General features: G+C 42.1%; 2 protein-coding genes across 2 annotated transcripts in view; one reads left to right on the plus strand and one right to left on the minus strand.

Annotated features, from left to right (window-relative positions):
- The window catches only part of LOC105356355, a 38,875-nt gene extending 22,296 nt beyond the window's left edge, over window positions 1–16,579 (plus strand). The window contains exons 28-44 of the mRNA XM_011487295.3: window positions 773–925; window positions 1,027–1,152; window positions 1,232–1,270; window positions 2,185–2,310; window positions 2,374–2,500; window positions 2,580–2,747; window positions 2,827–2,861; window positions 8,948–9,112; window positions 9,960–10,094; window positions 10,743–10,781; window positions 10,851–10,991; window positions 11,681–11,766; window positions 11,836–11,859; window positions 12,395–14,177; window positions 14,916–14,964; window positions 16,186–16,307; window positions 16,383–16,579. Of these exons, the coding sequence (XP_011485597.2) occupies window positions 773–925; window positions 1,027–1,152; window positions 1,232–1,270; window positions 2,185–2,310; window positions 2,374–2,500; window positions 2,580–2,747; window positions 2,827–2,861; window positions 8,948–9,112; window positions 9,960–10,094; window positions 10,743–10,781; window positions 10,851–10,991; window positions 11,681–11,766; window positions 11,836–11,859; window positions 12,395–14,177; window positions 14,916–14,964; window positions 16,186–16,307; window positions 16,383–16,430 (3,366 nt within the window). The 3' untranslated portion in view covers window positions 16,431–16,579. The remainder of the gene's footprint in view (window positions 1–772; window positions 926–1,026; window positions 1,153–1,231; window positions 1,271–2,184; window positions 2,311–2,373; window positions 2,501–2,579; window positions 2,748–2,826; window positions 2,862–8,947; window positions 9,113–9,959; window positions 10,095–10,742; window positions 10,782–10,850; window positions 10,992–11,680; window positions 11,767–11,835; window positions 11,860–12,394; window positions 14,178–14,915; window positions 14,965–16,185; window positions 16,308–16,382) is intronic.
- Window positions 16,580–18,838: 2,259 nt separating this feature from the next.
- Window positions 18,839–24,632, minus strand: part of LOC101175026 — a 31,720-nt gene continuing 25,926 nt past the window's right edge. Inside the window, exons 31-38 of the mRNA XM_011487296.3 lie at window positions 24,010–24,033; window positions 21,536–22,841; window positions 21,395–21,458; window positions 21,159–21,257; window positions 19,786–19,962; window positions 19,337–19,441; window positions 19,104–19,225; window positions 18,839–19,034 (exon numbers count right to left, since the gene is read on the minus strand). Coding sequence (XP_011485598.1) covers window positions 18,960–19,034; window positions 19,104–19,225; window positions 19,337–19,441; window positions 19,786–19,962; window positions 21,159–21,257; window positions 21,395–21,458; window positions 21,536–22,841; window positions 24,010–24,033 — 1,972 coding nt within the window. The 3' untranslated portion in view covers window positions 18,839–18,959. The remainder of the gene's footprint in view (window positions 19,035–19,103; window positions 19,226–19,336; window positions 19,442–19,785; window positions 19,963–21,158; window positions 21,258–21,394; window positions 21,459–21,535; window positions 22,842–24,009; window positions 24,034–24,632) is intronic.

A 24,632-nucleotide genomic window follows, 5' to 3' on the forward strand; every position in this document is an offset into this window, starting at 1 on the left:
TTGGTCTGACGGTCTTCTCTCCAATAGTCATCCATTTTTCCCACCGGCTCAAAGACCACAAGGACGTTGCCCAGTCGGCTTGGATTTGTGGTTGAGCTGCAACTATGTCTGTCTGAAACAAACTCGGACCAACAGCCCGCCTCTTGTTTTTCCTGCTTCCTGCTGTTGCCAGAAATCTGATTACCAAACATCCAATGGGATATTCATCCACAGACAGTTGGGAGAGCTCCACTTGTCCCATGGATTGTTTAGGTATGTCCGTCCAGGAAGGAAGGATCCACTTTCTTGGTCTTTGTATGAAAGGCCTCAATTAATCGGCCCTCCAAAACAACTAGATGATAACTTTAAAAAAAAGTTGCACCAAGCCTTCATCGAGGAAGATCTAGGTGTTTACCACAATGGAACTTGATTCAAGTGGACTTTTTTCCTTATAATATGTTCGGGTCAAAATTGACCCATTGTCAAGTGTGTTTAAGGTTTAAGTCTCGTAAAAGTTGTTCTTATTTCTTCAAATGTGCTTGCAGACAGCAGAAAACTGTTGAAGCTCATCTGGACTTCGTTTCGTCTTTGGAAACGTCTTCAACTTAGTAAACGAAGTTCAGATGAGCTTTTGAAAGTGGTCTTCCAGGCCACCATCCGGCACTAGTGATGTTTAATGTTTTATAGTACGGTTTATTTATAGTTTTAGTCTTGCTTAATAGTGAAGCTGAGAACCTTATGACCTTTCGTTGCTTCTGCACAGTCGTGAACCTCGATCTTCTCTTTATCCCAGCTGGTTTCCCTCGGTTACAACGTCCTGCTCATAACGAACCTTCCAGATCGTCAGGATGACGGCTACACAGAAGACGACATCGCCAACGTCCTCATCCCGTTTGGATTTAGATACAGAGACGACAACATCTATGTGGTTCCTCAGGCACGCGTGGTTAGAAATGTTTTTATTTGGTGTATAATTGTTTAATCTTTGTTAACTAAAGTTTCTTCTTCTTCTAATGTGTGGCAAATTGTTCCATCCTCTGATTTCAGGCTTTTGCCCTCATGCAGAGTGTGGTGGATCTGCAAAACCTCAAGGACGTTTCTGTGAGGAAGAGCTTCTTTCTTAACGGCGTCAGACTTTGTTTACGTGTGGTGAAGGGAATTCTAAGAACCCCGGTAAATGTGGGATTAGTTAGACCTCAGGTCTATGACTGTGTGGACGACGTTGACCCTTCGCGTGTGATGTCTGTTTCAGTTTGACTTTTATAAATTCCTGATGAAGCAGATGTGTTCAGTAAGTATCTTCCGCACTAAAACTTTAACCAGAGCAAAGTTCAGTACAGACCATTGACTGTATCTGAGAAGTGGAGTTAGGGACTATGACGTCACCCAGAGAAAACGGTTTACTTCGTGGTTCCATCCAAATGAAGTCAATTCAGTCGCCGTTGGGAAGGAGTGATTAGTCAGGATGGGTCTGAGTCTACGTTTCTATGGCAACAACTGCCATGTAAGAAGTCCAAGCGGGCTACAGTGTTTCCTCGCTGTAACACGGTTCACCTTTTGATTTTTGTGGATTATTTAAAAAAAAAATTTTTTTAGTGCAATGTTGCATTTTTTTTTTATTTTTTTTTACCCTGCATTATATTCTGCGTCCTGATTGGCTGTATATTGTTGTCAATCAACCTCCGTTATGCTGTGTCTCCTGTACAGAATGCATGCGCAAATATTCATATCTGAAGTGTGTAGTGAGCAGTTTATAGCCAAAAAAAAAAATTAAGGACTACTTTGCAACTTTCATCTATGGTGGAGTTTTTTTTGGACGCAACTACCACAATAAATGAGAGAACACTACACAAAATCTGATAAACAAAAAGGACTTTTCTCCGGCTCCAACCAAACTGTCAATACAGTTGCCGTGTTTGTTGTGATACGGACGCCGCCATGTTGGAGGTGTCGTCAGTAAGCACAGATTGGTTCCAGTCGGCCCAAGTCAGCTGTTCTTTGGCAACAGTCTGTCCAGTCAGGAGTGAGCTTGCTGGAAGTCCACACCCCAACGCTTAAAAGCAGGCTACAAAAAATCTGTCAAATGTTTTGTAGGATTTGTCCAGACAGTCAATGTTTCAGACTGAAGAGTAGAATCTCTCCGGTTAAGGGGGAGCTTCTCAGTCCTCTAGTCTTTTGGATGACCGGCTGCTCTGTTTGACTCAGGATGTGAGGGTAGATGCTGGAAGGACCGTCTACATGAAGAGCATCTCCCAGCGTGAAGCCGGACGCCTCATGAAGGCGTTGAGTACGATCGATTCAGTCAGAAACGTCCTGCCGCTCCTCAATAAGGTAACACGAGTATCCAGGTGAGCTCAAATCGGCAGATTTAAATATTTGGTCTCTCCGTTTCAGGTTTTTGTTGAGTTTGAGTCGGCCGGCGACGCTGATCGGCTAGGAGTGTGGTACAGCCTCCTGAAGTGGCGCTTTGATCACAAAGTCTACAGAATGAAGATCCCGCAGAGCCTCCACACGGCAGAGCGTCTGTCTTTAATGCAGTTCCGCTTTGGACTTGAACCACTTGTGATGCAGATTTGATCATTTGTCTTCTTGTTTTTCAGCACCCAGAATGGTAGAGGTTCTTCCTAACGGAGAGGCTGCTGGTGCAGCTGAGACGGCCGTCCGGATGAGAAGACCCGTACCGCAGGGCAGTACCGCACCGTTTTGGGTCACAATGACAACCAGTCCCCATATGTTCCCCACGGTGTCTCCATGGTTCATTATCCCCGGTGAAACATGGAAAACAAAGAACTTTTCAAGTGATTTTAACCAGATCATCTTAAAATAACGACTTGTTTGCCTTGTTAGATCATATGACCATCAGGGAGGCGAGGGACATTGAGGTAAGGATTTCCAAAGCTTATTATCATTTGTGTTGATGGCATTCTTCAGGAGAACCTTAAAAAGACACTAAAAAAGGATTTCAGGGTCAACATGTGCAGATATTTACTTAAAAACACATTATCAACATTGGAAACATTTCTCCTGATGAGTGTAGTTCTTGAGTAAAACATAAGATATCCTCTTTCTTTGGTTCAACTGAAAGAAAATGTAGTTTTTGTACATAAATTCTCCCAAAAATGTATGTCCAAACTGGCATAAGTCATAGTCTTTATGCCAATCACATTTTGATCTATTGTAAAAGCTTTCCCGGTCGTCTTTTATTTATGATTACGAAGTTTTTAGCCAAAATTCTAAAAGGATGTTGCTTTTTTTAGGACAAAGTTTGTGCAGAGTCGCAGTAGTTCATCGGGAATTCTCTCCTCTGAGTTGTGGGCGGCATTATTGATATCCCATCATCCCTTTGTTTACACTCTCTCCCGCTACCTTACCGCCCCAAGCTAACATTAGCGGGGCGACAAAAATGGCGAGTAATATCGGGGCTTTCCAAACGTACAGTTTTGAGCCAGAAGCCAGGTCAGACGAGGAAAACGGCGCCGTTCATGAATCTGTTGGTCTGCATCAGAATGGAGCAGAAGGACTTTCAGTTGCTGCGTCACAACTGAAAGCCTTTTCAAACGATTTCACGATTAAGAAATAGTCAAAAATACAGTTTTAATGCTAAATTACTTTATAAATGTCCTCCATCAGAAGCAATTATCACGGTTTTACATAAGGAGGGAAAAGATCCACTACAGTGTTCGAGTTATCGCCCGATTAGCCTCTTGTGTGTGGATTATAAAATATTAACATCCATCCTAGCCACCCGGATCAAAAAGTACATTAAGAAACTTATAAATCCAGACCAGACGGGATTTATTTTGGGGCGTCAAGGAACAAACAATGTAAGGAGAGCTCTAAATTTACAATCACTAATGGCCAAAAGTTCCCAACCATCCATGCTTCTCAGCTTAGATGCAGAGAAAGCTTTCGATCAGGTGGATTGGAAATACCGTAAATTCCGGACTATACAGCGCACCCGATTACAAGCCGCACCCACCCATTTTAACCTGTTTAACTAGTTTTGTACATACACAAGCCGCATCAGAGTACAAGCTGCATGTATTAAGCAGCATGATCATCCTGGCAAATCACGTCCTGACTCCTAGGATAAGTGTCACTCAGTAGCACACTGTGGAAGGGGTCAGCCTTGCCTAAGGCTCTTGTATTTGAGTACACCCACATCTGCCAAACAGCATGGAGCTCTATTCTGTTCACAAGTTCCTCAGTTATGGTTTTTTTATTTTTTTTTTGTTTTTTGTTTTTTTACTTGCTGACAATCTAGGTATCACACATAAAATTACAAACAGTAACCATATAATCAACATTACATCCCTCGGTTATGATGAGGAAATTTACATCCGCGATCCCCCATTTCCCATGAGTCTTAGGGGCCAAAGGCGGGGCCAACGCCCGGCTCGTCACACTGTTGTACGTGTTTAAGAATGAGCAAGTAGCAGCAGTGCATGGAGGGGTGAAAAGGAACAGCTCTCCTTCCGCTTGTGTCGCGGCAGCATTATGGTACTAACAGGGCTGGTTAAAAAAAAAAAACACCAGTAAAATAAAGCAGCGGCGACTGAAAAGCGCGCGCCTCAGCGTCAGAAGTTTCCTTCCAAAACAAACACTGTTGCTCCGCCGATGCCTCTGCGCTCCGCGCTCGCCAAGCGGGCTCCTTGTCTCCCCTTCCTATCCAAAAATCTCACACGGCGGCTGTGAGCTTTTAAATGCAAAATTCCGCTCAGTCCTTAGAAACCGTTAAAACGATCACGTGGATTTGTGTTTCCAGTTGTGTCCCGACAAAATAAAGGCTGATGTTATTCCCACATATTTACGTGCAGCCAGCCGAGTCACTATGACTCAGAGGTAAATTCCCTTCTGAGCATGCGCTGTTCTCTCCGTCACGCAGCTGACCGGCTTTTCCAAACCCGTTGGTGATGGTGGACTTTTTCACGCTGTTTTTAACGATTGCTTTTAACTTTAAAGCTTCATCATATTGTAGCGGCGATCACGTGCACGTTGGGTCTAATGGCACCAAAGGATTCTGGGATGCGGCCGGGCATGCGTGTTTCGTTTTGTTGAACCATGACTGAAGTGTCTAAGACCTGAAGTCAGGTCCATGCTGTTTGGCTGCTTAGAGGTGTGTTTAAAAACTAATGACTTGTGCTTGGTGTTAAATAGAGAATTCAAACCATTCACCAAGTCCGAAAGTACGAACATGGCGGCCGCCAATTAAATCCATAAATTAGCCGCGTCACTGAATAAGCCGCAGGGCTGTAAGCGCAGGAAAAAAGTAGCGGCTTATAGTCCGGAAATTACGGTACCTGGAACACACACTAATGGAAATGGGTTTTGGTGAGAAGTTGGTAAATTGGTTCAAATTACTGTACAAAAATCCTAGATCAAAAGTCAGAGTGAACGGGCATTGCTCTGATTTTTTTTAACATAGAGAGAGGAGTCCGACAGGGTGACTCACTGTCACCCATTTTGTTTTCTCTAAGTATTGAGCCTTTTGCACAGGCAATTCGCCAAGATGACCAGATTGAGGGAATTGAAGACGGGGGAGGGATGAATCATAAAATATCCCTTTTTGCGGATGATATATTACTGTTTTTGAAAAATCCTCAAACAACAATTCCAAGACTTATGCAATGTTTAAAAAAATTATGGTAATATTTCAGGATATAAGATCAACCAAAATAAATCAGAAGCAATTATGACATCTGGATTGTGGCCCACCCAAAAGAATGACCTGATCCGCTGGGAAATTTTACCTCTATCTCTGGGTAGAGTAGAAGCAGTGAGGATGAATGAAACAAAAATAAAAGACGAGGAAGCACAATCTCTTGCGGTAAACATTCCGGTGTCAACTTTCAATGTGTTAAACAAAATGATTACTGTAATTTCCGGACTACAAGCCGCTACTTTTTTCCTGCGCTCACAGCCCTGCGGCTTATTCTGTGACGCGGCTAATTTATGGATTTGATTGGCGGCCGCCATGTACGAACATTCGGGCTCAGTGAATGGTTTTGTATGCACCATCCACCACCAAGCACAAGTCATTTTTTTTAACACACCTCTGAGCAGCCAAACAGCACTGACATCACTTCAGGTCTTAGACACTTCAGTCATGGTTCAACAAAAAGAAACACGCATGCCCGGCCGCATCCCAGAATCCTTTGGTGCCATTAGACCCAACGTGCACTTGATCGCCGCTACAATATGATAAAGCTTTCAAGTTAAAAGCAATCGTTAAAAGCGGCGTGAAAAAATCCCCCATCAGTAAATGGAAATGCCGGTCAGCTGCGTGACGGAGAGAACAGCGCATGCTCAGAAGTGTATTTACCTCTGAGTCATAGTGACTCGGCTGGCTGCACGTAAATATGTGGGAATAACATCAGCCTTTATTTTGTCGGGACACGACTGGAAACACAAATCCATTTGGTCGTTTTTACGGTTTCTGACTGAGCGGAATTTTGCATTGAAAAGCTCACAGCCGCCGTGTGAGCTTTTCGGATAGGAAGGGGAGACAAGGAGCCCGCTTGGCGAGCGCGGAGCGCAGAGGCGTCCGGGGAGCAACAAGTGTTTGTTGTGAAAGGAAGCTTCTGACGAACGATACTGATGTTTTTTAACCAGCCCCGTTAGTACCATAATGCTGCCGCGACACAAGTGGAAGGAGAGCTGTTCCTTTTCACCCCTCCATGCACTGCTGCTCCTTGCTCATTCTTAAACACGAACAACAGTGTGGCGAGCCGGGCGTTGGCCCCGCCTTTGGCCCCTAAGACTCATGGGAAATGGGGGATCGCGGATGTAAATTTCCTCATCATAACTGAGGGATGTAATGTTGATTATATGGTTACTGTTAGTAATTTTATGTATAATACCTAGTTTGTCAATAAGTTAAAAAAAAAAAAAAATCAAATAAAAAAACCCATAACTGAGGAACCTGAAGAATAGAATAGAGGTGCATGCCGTTTCAGATGTGGGTGTAATGAGATACATGAGCTTGAGACAAGGCCAGTACCTGCCCACAGTGTGGTAATGAGCCATGCACACTCTGGTAGTCAGGACGCGCTTTGTCGAGGCAGCGGCTTGTATACTGATGCGGCTTGTGTATGTACAAAAATATTTAAGCACGTTAAAATAGGTGGGTGCGGCTTGTAATCGGGTGCGCTTTATAACCCGGAATTTACGGTACTCAATTTATACGGCAGCAAAAAAGACCCAGAATTAGATTAAAAACATTATTCTTGCCAAAAAATAAGGGAGGTTTGGCTATACCAACCTAAAATTTTACTATTGGGCAGCTCAGCTGACGACAATCGTGGCCTGGATTAAAGAGGATGAGGAAGTAAAATGGTTTAAAGTGGAACAAGGTGAAACTAAAGGGGTGCGGCTGTCTACTCTTCCATTTACTGATCTAAAATGTGTCAACAAAATCAAAATTGGAAACAATTGGATCAAGCATACTTTAAAGATATGGACGTTAGTAAAAAAAATGCTACTTGACACAGGGTCAATTTCCAGAGCAATGCCTATTGTCGGTAATATAGACTTTCCGCCTTCAATGTGGGATCCCACCTTTAAGACATGGGCCACTAAAGGCCTTATAACTCTTAACCAGTTTTTCGATGGAACAGAACTCAAATTCTTTTCACAGCTTCAAAGACAATTTGGTCTTCTGCCGAATGATTTTTATAAATATCTACAAATCAGGCATTACATCATGAAGCACAAAGAGCGAGACAGAATCAATAAAACCCCAAACTGCATAGAACAATATTTTACTACAATCGCAGAAAAAAACTTTCCAACGCATAAACATGTTTCCAACTTGTATAAGAGTCTCTCAACTGCCACCGGACAGCATACATATAATATCAAAGAAAAATGGGAATTGGAATCCAACTGCATAATAGAAGATGAACAATGGGATAAACTGTGTGAGGACAGCCATATAGGAATTAATAGCCAACTATGGAAAGAGTTTGACTGGAAAATCAAAATGCGATTTTTTTTCACACACCCCTGTTGATTTCTAATTTTGCCGAGGGCTCATCCACAGCTTTATGTTGGAGGCAATGTGGAAAAATTGGGGATCATACACATATTTTCTTTGATTGCCCAGCTATCTGTGAATTTTGGAAAGATAATAAGAGGGAGATTGAAACTATTGTAAATCATGACATTCCTTTAAGTACTCTGTCGTATCTGCTTGGTGTATTTCCAAAAGACTTTGATCTTCTTCCACTTTCGGCTTCTCCCATCAGGGGTCGCCACAGCGAACAAGTCGCATGGTAAATTTGGCAATGTTTTACGCCGGATGCCCTTCCTGACGCAACCTTCTCAAACCGGGCTTGGAACCGGCAGAGGTAGAGAAGGGAACAGGGAGCAGACCGGAGTCGAACCCGGGTTTCACGAATGGAAGGCGCCGCAAACCAGCACGAGCTAAACTGGCTCCTTTGATGCTGATCAAAAATATATAATGCGCATTTTATTACTGGTCGCAAATAAAACCATAACAGGTAATTGGAAAAATGTAACATCACCTTCTGTAACTGAATGGAAACAAAGAATCAAACACGTTTATTTGATGGAAAAAACGACAGCATTGCTACAACTAAAATCAGATATCTTTGAACGTCGATGGCACACAGTTAAAATCTATTTGGGGTTGTGACTGTTCCTGGTACCTTTGATTGTGGTTGTATGAATATATGTTTAACTGAGCTGCTTGTCACATCTTGCATCAATGTTTTTTTTAATTGTAATTTTTATGTTTTACCTGCTTTACACTAAACTGAATGTGGACTTACGGTCAAACTTGTTTCAGGGAGTTGTTATGTTTGTTTTGTGTTGTGATGAGAAAACAAAAATAAAGAGTTAAAAAAAAAAACAAGTCCTCCATCACGAGAAGAAAACGCTACAAGAAGACGTTAAAAACACCGTTTTCATTGGAGCGGGTCTTTAAGGACGTTACCTCTGTTCTTAGGAGGTTTCCAGTCGGGCTTCTCTGTTTTCCACCGTCATGCTGACGGGTTTTCCAGAAGCGAACTACACCCAGGAAGATGTGGCAAAGCTGGTGTGGAGGTATTTCCCCAGAGGGACTCTCAGCACGCTGCTCTACAACGTCGCGGTGCTGCCGCTGCAGAGGAGGGTGAGGAGCTGCCTCTATGTGACCGTCTTCAGTGTTGACTTTAGCAGACTCCCACAAACGGTCAAAAATCGTTGGGGTGAGCGCTGTGAGGGGACCTCCTGTTTGCTGGCCGTTATGTCCTGGGTGCCCCTCCCCCAACGGACCCTACATGTCTAATGTGCAATTTCAACTACAGTGGGGCAAAAGGGTATTTAGTCAGCCACCAATTGTGCAAGTTCTTCCACTTAAGATGAGAGAGGCCTGTAATTTACATCATAGGTGAACCTCAACTATGAAAATCCACAACACTTTGGTTTCTGGTGTCCTTAGACAGCTCTTTGGTCTTTGCCATTGTGGAGTTTGGAGTGTGACTGTTTGAGGTTGTGGACAGGTGTCTTTATACGGAGACCCGGTTCAAACAGGTGCCATTAATACAGGTAAAGAGTGGAGGACAGAGGATCCTCTAGAGAAGAAGTTACACATCTGTGACAGCCAGAAATCAAGCTTGTTTGTAGATGACCAAATACTTATTTTGCACCATAATTTACAAATCAGACACTGTGACTTTCTGAAGTTTTTTTCTCATTTTGTTTCTCATAGTTAAGGTTTACCTATGATAAAAATAACCGGCCTCTCTGTGGGAGAACTGTCACAGCCCTACTTTTTTTCTCTATTTATGAACAGAAGACTTGAAAACAACCCAAAGGGAGGGGAAACTAGGTACTCCTCTCCCTCATCTTCATCACTATAACCCTTCCCCTCTATGTGACTGTCTTTAGTTTTGACTTCAGCGAGTGTCTTGCTTTATTGGTTGGATTAGACCTGAACAGTGCAGGAATCACCCCGCCCCCCTCACCTGTGTCCTCAGGCTTTTGTGTTCTTCACCAGCTGGGACTCCTGCCTCAGTTTTCTTCAGAACCACATCAGAGGCGTCGTTTCTGTCAGAGGCTTCAACCTCAACGTCCACTTGGTCCTTCAGGACATGCATCCCGGATCCAGTGAGGTAGAGACCGTCTTTCACGTCGCGTTCTCCAGCTTTTCTCTAACTAAGGACTGTAGGACATTTCCAAAAGGTCTGGAGAACAGGCAAACGCTATCGTACCTTCATGGAGACAAAAGCCTCAGAACTTTTATTCTGCAGTGAATATTAGTTTAGTACGAGAAAAAAAAACGTTCAGTGGATGAAGGACAAAAAATGTTTTCCTCCTCTGCTTCACATGAAGCATCGTTTCTTACTTTCTGATGAATCCACAAAAAAAAAAATCGACTTTGAGGAGTTTTGGGATCCAGAACTGATTTTCATTTCTTTTAAACTGTACTGAGCAGGAAAGGTTCGGTCTTCAGGGGTAGGAATGAGCCATATATCACTGTCAGTATCGATATCGGAAGATATTAAAAAATCTACCATAATGCAGACTCACTGCCGCCGTCTGCATCAACCCTTGTGCTATCCTAGGCACTTTAACATTGGGAGTTGGGTCATCTAGACCCACTAGTCAGTGCTCTGAACCTTTTTTCTTCAATGATTTGTGATCTTCACTGGTGTCCATGGATTACATGAAATCTTTCCACCTTTATCCACCTTTGTCATGGTAGGGAAACTTCTTAACATGAAAGTAGTTTGTATTTTCATGCTTCCGTCTTGTTTCAGGAAGTTATGTACAAAAGTTTGATGAAGTGGAGCAACTCTGTGAGTATTTGAATTTGCGTCTCTGATCTGTGGATTCCCCGTTTTCATGCGCCGTCTTCTTGTTTGCAGCGGGTCTCAGAGCTCGGCGCGCTGGAGCAGCGGCTGCTCTCTGTGGAGACCTCCGAGGCGTCGGTGTCCCTCGTCATGACGGTCATGAAAGCGGTGGCGTCCGTTGCGTCTTTCATCAGCTTCCTGCCGCTTGCTAACAGAGTACGAAATAAGAATGACTAATATTTGGTATAAAAGGTGGTGATTCTTTACATTTTTGGGGATGCTGGACTCTGTGAATCTCTGGTTTTAAATTGTTTTACTAATTGTTTAATTCCGACAAAAAGCAACAGAAGTAGCTACAAACAAAAGATGGAGGCATTGAATTTAAATGGTGTCGATGCCTTTTTGTCAAAGCCATCCACTGCAGCCAATCCAGATACAGAGGTCATTATAAAATTAAATACAAAAAATTGTTATTGCAGCCAAATTAAAAATGTTGATATGTAGGTAAAGTAAAAAATATTATCAGTTTTGTCACCGATGATCCAAGCACGTTTAAAAAAAAATTATCCTATCTAACATCTGAGCAAACAGATCAGACCTGAAGGCTTCTTGTGTTGGACAGATTACAGATTAATCGCCAGGTTGACATGCAAATTTCAGCCAATCAGATTAACCTGAAAGATCACCGCCCCCAAGTGACAAACACACCCCCTGAACACTGGTCGCAAACCTGGCGAGCAGTAGTTATGGTCATAAATAGACTACTTGAAAGATTTAATCAATCACAGGTTATTTACAGAATGATAAACGAGGTACAGCGGTTTTTGATTACTTTTATTTTGCTCCCTAATGACGAAGCATCTTTGTTCATTTTTTATTTCCGTTTGCTTTTGTTTCCCACACAGATTTGCGTAGAGATGGAAGAACCGGATGGTGTGACTCGGGTTTTGGAGAAAATTCACTCAACGGATTTATCTACCAACAAAATGTGGTACGACTCTGAATTTACAGACGACTTTAAAGATCAGTTTTCCTGACAAACACCTTTTCTTTTAAACAGGAGCAAAGTCCGACGCGTCGAAAGGTTAGTATTGCATCTACGATGTTAGAAGTTGAGTAACGCAGTAATAACAACAATTTACTTTTATCCCCACAGCTACCCTGTTATAGTTACTTGGTATAAATCGCGACGCTTCACTTCAGTTTATAAATGCGGGTCATGATTCGAGATCATGATTGGCCAGGGAGTCAAGTGGGCGGGGCATGCTGAAACGTGTGTGTGTGTATTTTCTCTGGAATAGGTATTTTACTGAGTAATTATTTATAAGATGAAGTAACTGAGTAACCCAACTCAATTACTTTTTGATCAATGTAACTAGAATTACTTTTTTAAAGTTCATTCTGCATAGCATAGTTTCGAGTTTCAGATTTAAATAAAAAGCATAAAACCGTTTTAGGAGAGATAAATGTGAAACAAAATGTCTTTAACCTAGAGGAATATTTGAATATAATTGTTATTAGGGGGAAAAAATGAAAATGTGTCTTTTTTCGAATAATTTCAACTAACCTATTTGTGCTTTTCAACTTCAGAAAACCCGATAACTTGTTTGTATTTTCAGTGTTGGGATGTTGAAGCAGCGTCTGCAGGACTGTGGAGAAACCGCCATGAACCTCGAACTGAACTACCAAAAAACCAAAGTCTCTCCTCATACGTGCGTCTCTGCTTCTAATAAACCAACCGGCTCCATTTCTGCGACCACGGAACCTCACCTTAAATCCATAGACGAGAAAAAAAATGGACACAGCACAAGACAATCTGTTGGTCGAGGTACCTTTTGTGCCAAAACGGCTTCTGAGGTTCATCAGTTAAAAAGCAAACAGGAAGCAAATGACGTTCCTGCACAAGGACAGAACCAAAGTCTTGAGGTGAACGAAAACGATAAAAAAGGTAAATATTTAAAGAACGAAGACGGCAGAATCACAGAACGGACCGAGGGTAAAACTGGAGACGACTGGAGTTTGCTTGTACGTTCTGAAATGTTTGAAGATGAGGGACGGGATGGCGGCGCTGAACCTGAGAGAAGCCAGACGTCACTGAAGGACCTTCATTTCTCAGAAATATCTGAGGATGAAGGTGAGGTCTGCTCAGAGGAGCACAGTGGAATGAAGGTGGACGTTTCTGTCCGAAAACCAGACGTGGTCACTGAAAGCCAAGGATTCATCGCTGATGAGGACACTCCATTGGTGGAAAAAGAAGCGTCTTCATCAAAACAGTCTCAAGCTTTCAACTGTTCTGATGAGTCAGCAGTAGAAAAGTCGTCTGGTAAAATCCAACCTGATGAGCAAACATCAAGAATCGGAGAAGATTCAGAGACACTGACTGGCGAAAGGGAAGACGAACCTTTCAGGAAATTCTGCAGAACTTCCACCGATGATTCCTTTAATAAAGACCAGGCTGTTGAAGGTCAAACTGACGTGGTTCTAAAGGGTTTTGCTGAACCAGAAGTCTGTGAGATGTTGGATTCAGTTGAAGGAACCAGAAGAGATGAATGTCAGAAGCTCAAAGTCTTCAGCGGTTTGAGTTCTAAAGAAAACACGAGGAACGCAGAAGAGACGAATGTACACCAGGTCAAAGGTCCTATGGAGGATCAAACCTCTGCAGAGTTGAAGATGGATGGTTCAATGGACCAATCTGGACAAGATGAGATGAGACGCCAACCTTCTAGAGATCCACAAGAAGACACAGAGAAAATGACCACGATGGAAGAGAAATATCAGCCAATTACACCAACAAAGAGTCATACAAGAGAAACAAATAACGAGACAACTTCTAAAGTACAAGATGTGGACGAAATGCAAAAAAACTCAAGAGTGGAAAACACAACTTCTGAAGATTTCACTGCATCCATGAAGGACGACTTGACCAGAAAACTGAATGAAGAGGAAGGACCATACAGTCCTGACTCTATGAACAGGAGCCTGAGAACGACACCGGGTGTACCCGTAAACTCTGAAGTTCTCATCAATAGAACAGTCCATTCCCTCCGAGACGATCAAGTCCAAGACAAGGTGACATCAAAACGTGAGGTTATGCTGAGAAAGAAAAACCCAGAAAAACGTTACTTCTCTAAACCTCCAGTTAAAAGAAAAATCCGCCTGAAAGAGGAGGAGCTGAAGAAAAAGGTTTCTAGGTTTAGTGGAATAGAAAGTCAGGACAGGAAAGAAAGAAAAAGGTGGTTAGTTGGTACCAGCCAAGAGATTCCTGAAGAAGTTGATGGGGAAGAAGTTGGAAGAGGAGGAACGGAAGACGGAGGACGGAATGATGGGAAAGTGGATCTACAGAAGCTCATTCCTCGTAACAAGATCTTTGAAGAAAAGGAAAACCACGAGGAAATGTTGAAGGTACTCGATAAGAAGCTGTCAGATGAAGGTCTGCTTTAACATTCAGACATGCATCAGATAAAATGATCATTCTTAAGGTCGTGTCACTCAGCCACGTTGTTCATTTTGTGCATATTGCACAGATATAAAATTGGTCGTGCGTGAATAAGCGTTGAAAAAATGAGAAAACTTGTGGTCCGCACGTGAAATTTTCAGATGTATCACGAATGAAACCACAGAAGTACAAATAAACCACCCAAAGAACACATAACAACGTAGAACATGACAGTGTGCGATTATTGTACTGTTTAAATGCACCTCATTAGTGATTCATGCAACAATCACATAATTTTAATGCGATGTGTGCGCCATATATGCGATATGAAAGTTATACAGTACGGTTAGACATACGTTGAACAGTCGTGGAAAGACACAAATTTGTGTATGCATCTTGCAAAAATCACACACAATTGTGTACGATTTATGTAATAATTGTATTTAAACTACATTAAATACATGTAAACTGTGTAATTCTCACCCAAACCAAAATTTTGTATAGTTCAGAACCGAATTTACGTAAAGACCCATCGGCCAAAACCCTCAACGGACATCTGCGCAGATCGACGAATCCAAGAAACACATGAATTACGTAGATCACGGATGGATCATGGAAAACTGAAATGTCATATGTGAAATATACACAATATGTACGTAGTGGCAGTGTGACACGGCCTTTAGCAGCAACATGTCTGTCTGCAGAAAACTGCAAATGCAGAAGACGATGAAGACGAAGAGGAGAGAATAGAAGGTAAAAGGGTCATTCAAGCTTTTACATATTTTTACTTTGGTCAAGAGGTACAGCGGTTGACCTCTGATCGAAGGTACCGCCTTGCCCGCCCATGTGTCAGTGTCCTTGGGCAAGATAGGTTGGCGCCAGTGTTTGGTAGAGTGTATGGATGAACGGAACTTGTATAGATCATGCATAGCGTGAGTAAGGGGCGGAGTCACCTGTCAAAGTTTGACTCCGCCTCTGTCACAATCAAATGTTTTTTTATATACGTCACATCACTACCACCTGATGACTAACGAAGATGGAAGACGTCCGTCGAAACATGTCAGGTATGTGGAAAACAACTAGTTTCTGATGACCAGAAGTCCGATTCACGTTTTTTTTTAAGTTGTGACAAAATCATGGCGCCAAGTCGACTACATGGTTAGAGTTTACCATTCAAAAATATGTGTGGAGATATTATTTGATACCAACAAATATCATCTTTTTTTTCTGGTTTCTCTTTATTTTGGTTTATCTTAATTGTGGTTTCTCTTTATTTTAATCACTTATTTATTATCCACTGGTGTTTGTCTTTGTGTATTTTATTGCGCGGGGGTAATTGAATGTATTTTATTGCATTTGTTTTTGTTTTTATGTACAGCACCTTGAGCTGTCTTCTCGTCATGAAAGGTGCTATATAAATAAAATTAATTTAGATTAATTTTTTAATTTTTCATATGACTTCTTTGGAAGTTTGTCTCTTTTAATTTTAAATTGTATTAATAATTATATTTAAACACTTTTTTCTTCTTTATTCTTTTAATGTGTGTTTTATTCGATCTGGTGGGTGTATGGAGCCGTGGACTGCGGTGTAATTTCCCTAGGGATCAAAAAAGTATCTGTCCGTCTGTTAGTTACATCGTGATGTCGCATGTATTTGAATCTGAGGGCAGGCATGTCCAGTTTAGCTTAGTCTGTTAAGTTAAGTTCAGCAATCACTTTTTTATAACTTATTCAAAGCTTTTGTGCAGTTACCGGTGTGAAGCCCGTTGAGACAACGGTGTGGTGATATTTGGCCATGAACATAGAACTGAATATAAAATAATCTCTATTTGAAGTCGTGTAAAAATCTAGCTGCTGGTATTGTCATTTAATTTCTGTCTTCTGCTGTTGCTCACTTTAAGTTCCCACAATGCAACAGCAACTGTTCCCACTGTGAAACTCCAATGCCAGCTGTGTTTTTGTGTTCCTCTTCAGGTCAGGAGTTCGTCGTGCGTAAACTTGGATATTTCTGCCGTCTCTGCTCCGTTTTCTACCTGAAGAAGAACCCCTCCGACGACCTTCACTGCCGCACTGAAACCCACTACCGCAACCTACAGGTACACACAACTCAACACAACACGAGGAAAGAGGAAGAGGAGGCCTCTGTGAGGCTCTCTGCTGTGTCTCCACAGAAGCATTACAGGAAACTGCAGCAGGAACGACGAAGACTTCCTGACTGACGAAGCATCGACGAAAACTAAACAAAATTCTGTCCCACTTTATTTTTTACGGTCTTTCATAAAAACGTTATAAAGTATAATTTGTTTTTTCGCTTTTACAGTTTTGTTTGGGACATTTGTTTCATTTGAAAATAAATTTGGAACATCAAGTTTGGTAGAAATTTCTTATTTGCATTTAAATGTGAAAATAATTCACACAACGGATTTAACTCTAATCTGGAAATTCATTTAACCCTTGTGCTACCTTAGATGACCCCACCCTTCCATTGATGTGTTCTCCCTACCATGACAAAGGTGGATAAAGGTGGAAAGATTTCATGTAATCCATGAAAAACCAGTGAAGATCACAAATCATTGAAGAAAAAAGGTTCAGAGCACTGTCTAGTGCAGGGGTCGGGAACCTTTTTGGCCAAGAGAGCCATAAATGCCACATATTTTGAAATGTAATTTCGAAAGAGCCATACAATAATGTAGTGTCCCTTCCCCACACTGAGGCACGGAGACTTAACCTCTTTTAAAGTTCTTTATTCCGATTACTGCAGACCGCAACAAACGCCGTTCAATTAATTCAGCAACTCCTGAATCTCTCCCGCCGACACGAGAGCGCTTCTCCCAACTTTATATTCCCCTGCTCCCGCTGCAGCCCCTCCCATTTCCCTTATTCGGCCCATAGCTGAACCCCATTGGTCCAAACTACCTAACAACAGGCTGAGCGACAGAACTGAGAGCCAATCAGATCTCTGCTTGACGCGTTCAATGAACTCCAGAACTTTTAACGTGGCCCAACAGCCAAGTTAAACTCAGTCCGCGACAATATGTTTAAAACTAAATATACAAATGAATGTGTGCATTTGATTTAATTTCAACATTTTTAAAGTACAATAAGTCTGTGGATTCTTTTTAATAACATTGTTATTCTGTTGCTAATAAATGATGAGTATTTCTCGTGGTAGTTTTGCTGATGGTCTAGTCTGGTTGATACGTGGTGAGTTTCTGCTTCACGCAGGCGTTGAGACTTTAAACGTGATCTTAGGTCTGAATATTCTGTAGATGTGACAAAGACTGATCACATGCAGACGTGGAGCCAAACACACACTCACACGCTGCAGTGAGTGACGGGAAGCGGGTTTTACGTTTTTACAATCCCTGCGCGATTCACCTGCTGTCCCCACAACACCTCACCCCCCCCCTCTGCTTTCTCCCTCTAACATCCCGTCCCCGCAACTGCGCGCTCTTTCTCAGAGACGGGAGCGCGTAGTTTTATGCACGTCAATTCAAAGGTTTCCAGCTGGTACAAACTCTGTGAAATAATAGATAATAGTAACTGATAGCGCTGGCGCAGATTTCTCTCTCTAAGCACCGCTACTACTGCGCGCCTCTGGCATCGCATCGCGCCCGAGAAGGACTGGTCTAATGAAAAAAAAAGTATAAGTAAAGATTTGTCTGCGAGCCACATGTGACCATCAAAAGAGCCATATATGGCTCGCGAGCCATAGGTTCCCGACCCCTGGTCTAGTGGGTCTAGATGACCCAACTCCCAACGTTAAAATGCCTAGGATAGCACAAGGGTTAAAGGTGTCCAAATCCTGCCTTATCTGCTGCTGATTACATTGATCAGGTGTGTTCAGCTGATCAGGAGCCTCCATGGCAGGATGGTTGGAAAACCTGTTGTTCAGCGGCCCTCCAGGCCTGGATTCTACCTGCTTGTCTGGTTCCTTCTGTACAGTTAGGATTGAGGTGGTTCTTTGCGTTTGACAGAATCTTGACTTGATGGTTGGATGTTTGATCCCAAATCCTAATCTAATGCTGGTTCCTCAAAAAAATCAGTCTAGAGACTTAAATTTTAAACAAAACTTTTTGTTTGAAATGTGAGCATTTTTGGTTTGTTTACGGTTTAGTTTCCGTTTGTGTGATTAAGGCTTACTATGTACTTGATCCTTATTAGTGTCCAGGATGAACAGTTAATATTTGTATGTGGTGATGTGGAAAATGAAGCACGACCTAATTGTGTATTTTTTTTTTACTAATCATTTCAGAACTAGTAAAAAGATAAAGAAAAACAAAATAAATCTAAAAAGAAATCTTGAAAAAAATCTCTGCAGTTTCTGCAGCTTCACCTCCAGGAGGCGGAGCTAATTTAACCAACAACAAATCATCGTCTGCATCACTACAAACAAATGTTCATCTGGAATCTTTGTGGCTTTTGTCAGTTTGTAGTTTTCTTGCATTTATAGTTCAAGAAAAAAAAAAGGTTGAAAATCGCTGAAATAATTTTTTTCCCCATTTTAAAACTAAAAAAAACACCAAAAAATATATATAAAAAAACCTCTTGAAACTGGAACAATTTTGTTTAAATCTCTTTTTGGTTCAATGCTTCCATTGATAACAGAAATGAGGATTACAAACAACCAAGCGTAGAATTCTATTTATTTACCCACAGAAATCAACCCAAACAAACATTTGTACCTATAATCTATTTACAGACCTCCTGTTTGCTGTCGTGTGGACAGAAAAACATTTTCTTTTCTTTCACTCCTTTCCACTGGTGGGTTCTTGGTGCGTGGCCGTTGATGCAGGTTCCTGCTGAAGCTGCCGGTAGTGTTCCTGCAAACAGAGGCAGCGGTCAGAGGACCGTCCGGGTCTGAAGGTCCAGAGCTGAGGCTCTGAGCTCACCTGCAGGTTGCAGTAGTGCTGCTGGCTGCGGCAGTGGCGCTCTCCGTCGGCGTCTGCGCTGCCGCAGTAAACGGAGCAGAGGCGGCAGAAATGAACCCACTTGAGCTCCATGAACTCCTGACCTGAAGGGAGAGCAAAACTTAAGCAGGCGCTGTTCCAGATTTAGATTCAGGGGCATGGATGAGCAGACAGCGGGCACTCATCATCGTCACGGTTCTGGTTTAGTTTCTCACCAACAGACCGCTCGGGGTCAAAGGGCAGCAGCTGGGACCTGGAATCCGGGCCCAAAGGTTCAGGGCGAAGTCGCTTTGCTTCTGGTTCATCCGGCTCCATCCCCCCTTAAAAAAAAGAAGTCAATAAAATGAACTTTTCAGCTGGAATCGTCTCCGATATTGTTTTTGAATTTTTGTTCAGTTAATAAGATTGCCTAAAGATGAAGGAACCACCATGGACTTATACACTGAGGGATTGGGTTATTGGGAGAATTTTAGTTTTATTTTAAATGAATTTGAGAGTTTAGTTTCAAGATGGCTGTTCTAAAACTTGGGCGGAGGTGGAGATGTGAGCATCATCTGCATAGAAGTTGAAGGAAACCGTATTTCCAAAAAACATCTCATCAAACTTTGATTAATGACTTTCGTCCAGACTTGAATAATATTTTGTTCAACGAGGTTTCGGTCACCTTCAGCTTCAGTCCTGCTGTGTTGTTCTTGCTCATCTCCTCCTGGTGTCGGACCGTCGGTTCTGTCAGACTCCTTCACGGCTTCTTCTTCCTCTGCCTCCACAGCGGGAACCGAAGGAATTTTGGAATCTTCTGCGCTCCGTTTCCCTCTGCCAGACCGTCTCACTGCAGCCTCGACTGAACCGTTGACACGACGACAGAAACCAAAAAATCAGGAGAAACAAAACATTTTCAAATTAATCTTACGATTCAGTTTGGAGAACTAGATGCACACTTAAGGTTGTGACTACGAACTCTCTATGAAATTAAGAAATAATGCTGTTGCTTTTCTTGGTTTATACTTTACAAGACAGAGATGCTGGTTGCCTTGGATACACAACACGTCCAAGTGTGAAACGACAAAATTCTGCATTTAACCCTTTAAGACTGGAGCTGAAATACAGAGTTTGTACAATTTTATTTTAGTAGCAACGGTTTTCCGTAACATTTCACTGAATTTCCAAAACTTGAGTAGCATAGTAGCTAATATGAACATTTTATTATCGTAAAGTTAGCATAGTAGCTAATATGAACATTTTATTATCGTAAAGTTAGCATAGTTGCTAATATGAACATTTTATTATCGTAAAGTTAGCATAGTAGCTAATATGAATATTTTATTATCGTAAAGTTAACATAGTAGCTAATATAAACATTTTATTGTAAAGTTGGAAAAGTAGCAAAATGGCCAATTTAAACTATCGTAAGATTGGTAAAATAGTAGAGTAGCTAATATGCGGCACTATCAGTAAAGTGTATTTTAGCACAAAACCTTTTCTGTGGCTGGAGCTTCTGAAGTAAAATACAACTTGGGGGCGCTCAAACACAAAAATGCCTTTCTGAGCACACATACCAGCGAAGAAGATAGACGCCGAGTTGCATCTACACAGCCGCGAAGAAATAATGACGGACATTCTAAAATATCCCCGAACCAAACACCAGTTGGAGCAACTGGTGCTTGAAATATTCATGTTTTCTTTGTTTGATTCTGACAAGCGCGTAAATACTTGCTCTCTTCTTCTGAGTGAAAAGCAACTTTAAGAAGCGTAAAGTTGCGCAGCGCCACCTTGTGTACAGGAGTATTTCTGTTTACATTAAGCGCCATCTAATGTTAGGGAATGAAATTGCATGTTTGCTCGGCTCATCGTCAGCGAAAATCGCCTGCCGAATATTCGTCCCGGTGTGTACGGGCCTTTAATCTGTTATTTAATGTACTGATAACTGCTGGTGTTGGGTGAAGGATGTTGGGTTTGTTTGTTGATGTGTTACTAGGAAAAAAAAAGTTAAGAAACTTGATAATGATCAGACATTTGTGGATGTGGTCAGTTTGTTACCGGGTGCTTTTCGGGTCTTTCTGGGTCGACCTCTTGGGCGGGGCGTCACTTTGAGGTTCTGATCTTCTTCAGTCTCTTCCTTCATCTTTACAGCTTCTTCTACAAAACCAATCAGAAACGGAGATGGAATTAATACAGGTGGACGGTAAACTACAATACCCATGAGCCTCAGCAGCCGGACTTCTTTAGAAACAGATCTAAACTGTAAAACGGACTGAAGTTTCATGAACACATACCTGTGTTGTCACCGTGTGTTGATACAACCACGGTCTTCTGATCCTCATCTGCAGCTGACGTCACCTGCAACAGAAACACAGAACCTGCAGCAGAAACATCTCTGAAGCTTTGAAACAAGACGCTTTGAATCAGGGCATCACCTCTGGACGTGTGAAGTCAGCCTTCTCTTCCTCCTGCCTGGATTCTTCTTCCTGGTTCACTTCAACGGCAGCTTCCTCTGCGGCCTGTTCTTCTGAACGCTCCTCCAGGAGCAGCGTCTTCTCGGCTGTGGAGCCACAAGTTTCAGCTTCGTCTGGAGCCTCGTCTTCTTCGTCGTTTGCTTCTGTGGAGTCCTCTTCCTTCTGCATTGAGCCCCCGGTAGCAGCTGGAAGGCTTCTGTTTGGTTTCTCTGCTCCTGTTGGCTGATCGTCTCCAAAAACGCGTTCCTCTGGTGTTTCTGTCCGAGCGTCTTCAGGAGCAGCTGTAGCTTCTATGTTTGGAAGTTTCTCGGTGTCGTCAGCGAGGAAGTTCCCTCCCGTCGGCGTCTCGAGGTCTGTGGTTTTTCTCCTTCCTATGGAGCTTGCAGAGCTGGAAATGAGGGATGCAGGTTCCACTTGATCCTGTTCTCCACCATGATCCATGCTTTCTTGTTGAACCTCATCTTCAGTCTCCATAGGTGACTGACCTTCCTCAGGATCTCTGGCCGGATTCGTCATGGTTACAAGTGTCAGACGGTTGTCTTCTGCTCCGATGGGATCGGCAGCTGCAGGTTCACTTCTTTCTTGCTCCATAAAATCTCCAGTTGAGTCTTGAAGACTTTCCTCTTTGGAGGTTGAAGACTCTAAGCAGATTTCCTCCCCGTTTCCTTCGTCTCCTCTTGGACTTTGCTGCTGGTCGTCTTCAGCTGCTGGTTTCTCAGGAACCTGTCTGATAGTCAGGCCCGGCTCCAAATCCTCGCCTTCAGGACATGTGTTGGAAAATCCCTGAGAAGAATTGTTTTGATGATTTTCCTCCAAGTCTTCATCCTTTTGCTCTCCCTTCTCCTCTTCATTCTTCAGTGGGCCTGGAAGGTTTTGACCTCCTTGGATTGTTCCCTCCTCCTCCTCACCAACGCCTTTCTTCTCTTCCTGAGCAGAATCTTCTCTAGAATCGGTTAGCTGTGACCCCATCCCAGAAAGATGTGGCGAGATTTCGGTGTTTGCCGTCACTCCGGATCCGGTAACTCTTTGTGCTTCTTCGGTTAACTCGGCTGCTATCAAGACCCTGGCGGCGGTCGCTGAGGCGCGGGGGACGCGGTTGTTGGCGATGTAGTCGTCGCAGTCCCCTGCTGTGACGGGACCAGCTTCCATGTGGGCTTTTCTTTGGCTTTTCTTTTTCTTCTTCTTCTTCGTTTTTGGTGGGGGGTCGGGTTTAAGGTAAAGAGGGGTTTGGCTACACTTGATCAGCCGCTGCTGTAGGGTACTCATGCTTCAGGGAGAAAACAGACAACCAGTCGGATTAATTTGCTTTAACTCCAGTGTTGACGTTTTTTGAACGAACTCAAGTTTACGCAACTTTGGATAACATTAGCTTATTTATGCTAATTGCGAAAACCGTTGAAGCATTATAATTACTCAAGAAGCGTGGTTTTTGTAGTTGTCGCCTTCATCTCTGGTGTCAGAAGGGTTAAAGAGAAATTAACTGTAAATTACTCATTTGAAACCAGCACACAAAAACATAAAATTACGCCCCCTAGTGGTTGCCAAAGGACATTTTTGCACTGACATGCAACACTATATCCAACATCGCACTAATACAAAATTGGTATAGTAACTAGTATAACAGCTAATGCCTAATATGCAACACGTTACGATCATAAAGTTAGTAAAGTAGTTAATATGCAATATTTTACCAATACAGTTCGTAAAGTATAAGACATAACATGCAACACTTAACTGATGTAAGGTTAGTAGAGTGGCTGATATGCAGCCCTATTAGCAAAGTGTGAGTTAAGCTTTACTTGGCACAAAACTGCTTTCCTTCATCAGAATCAGGAGATGTATGTTGATTGCACAAACGGTTAAAGAATTATGGGTAATGAACATCTTCAGTGGGGCTAAAGCTCTGGAGTTGTAATTAAATAAATTGGCTGATTTAGGCTACTTGCGAAAACGGGGGGTCAGAATTGTACGGAGCCCCTAAAGGGACATTAAAGAAGAAAGAAAAAAAAAATATCAAAGTAAAAACAAAACAGACTTGACTGCCATTTATTAATTCTTCTGTAATGTCCCTTTAGGGGCTATGTAGAGTTGCAGTAATTGAGAGGTAGTGTTTCATTTGTGTCCTGTAAACCACTAACTTAGAACCAGCACACAGAAGCATTAAACCACGCCCCTGGGTGGTTGCAGAAGTACTATCACTAGGGTTACATCAGATGCAACATGTTTCTCATGTTAGTAAAAGTAGCATAGTGGTTAATATTCAAAAAAGAAAATGTAATTACAGCAGCTACTTAACTTTTTTTTATTTATTTGCTTGTCTTATGTTATTTTAGTGCAGAGCACTATAATAACGAAAATGAAAAGTTCTATTCAAACTAAGATGTTATTTACAAGTAATTAAAAATCAGACTAAAACACAAAAAAACCTCACTTACGGTTCAATACGCTTGACTTTCTTCCTGTGAAGAAAAAGAAGAGTTAGAACTTAAGTTCAACTTAGATGTTGTTGCAACACAGTTCTTTTAGTACAATTTTACATTTTTTACAGTGTATTGTGTTCTGCAGCCCGATTGGCTGTAAATGTTTTAAACAAATAATTTAATAAATTTAAATCTACCGCAGAGTATGAGGATCAGTTTACAAAAAAAAAAAAAAAACGTTTTTAAATTACGAAGTTTCCAATCGAGGAGATTCGCGGGCCGGAAGAGTCTTCAGCCGGAGTCCCGGCGCGAGACAAAGAAAACCCAGTGACGTATGTCCCAGAGGATGTTTGATTGGCCAATCTGCATGGCCAATCTGCATGTCAATCAAGTGATTGAATTTCTATGCTATAAAGCATTCAACCCATTGTTTCTCTATTTTTATTATGGCATCTTCTGCCATTTTTTTGGGTGCTTAATTCCTTCTATAATTTTTCCACTATTTTGAACGTTCCATTATAATGTTCAGCTCTTTCAGTTTTTTGATTTTTGAAATTCTTCAACTTTACATGATATTGCAGCATTTTTGCCTCCATTGAAATTCATGGGGAATCCTTGGTGCAGAAGCTCACTTTTCA

The sequence above is a fragment of the Oryzias latipes genome, chromosome 18 (assembly GCF_002234675.1).
Source record: "Oryzias latipes chromosome 18, ASM223467v1".
NCBI lineage: Eukaryota > Metazoa > Chordata > Actinopteri > Beloniformes > Adrianichthyidae > Oryzias > Oryzias latipes.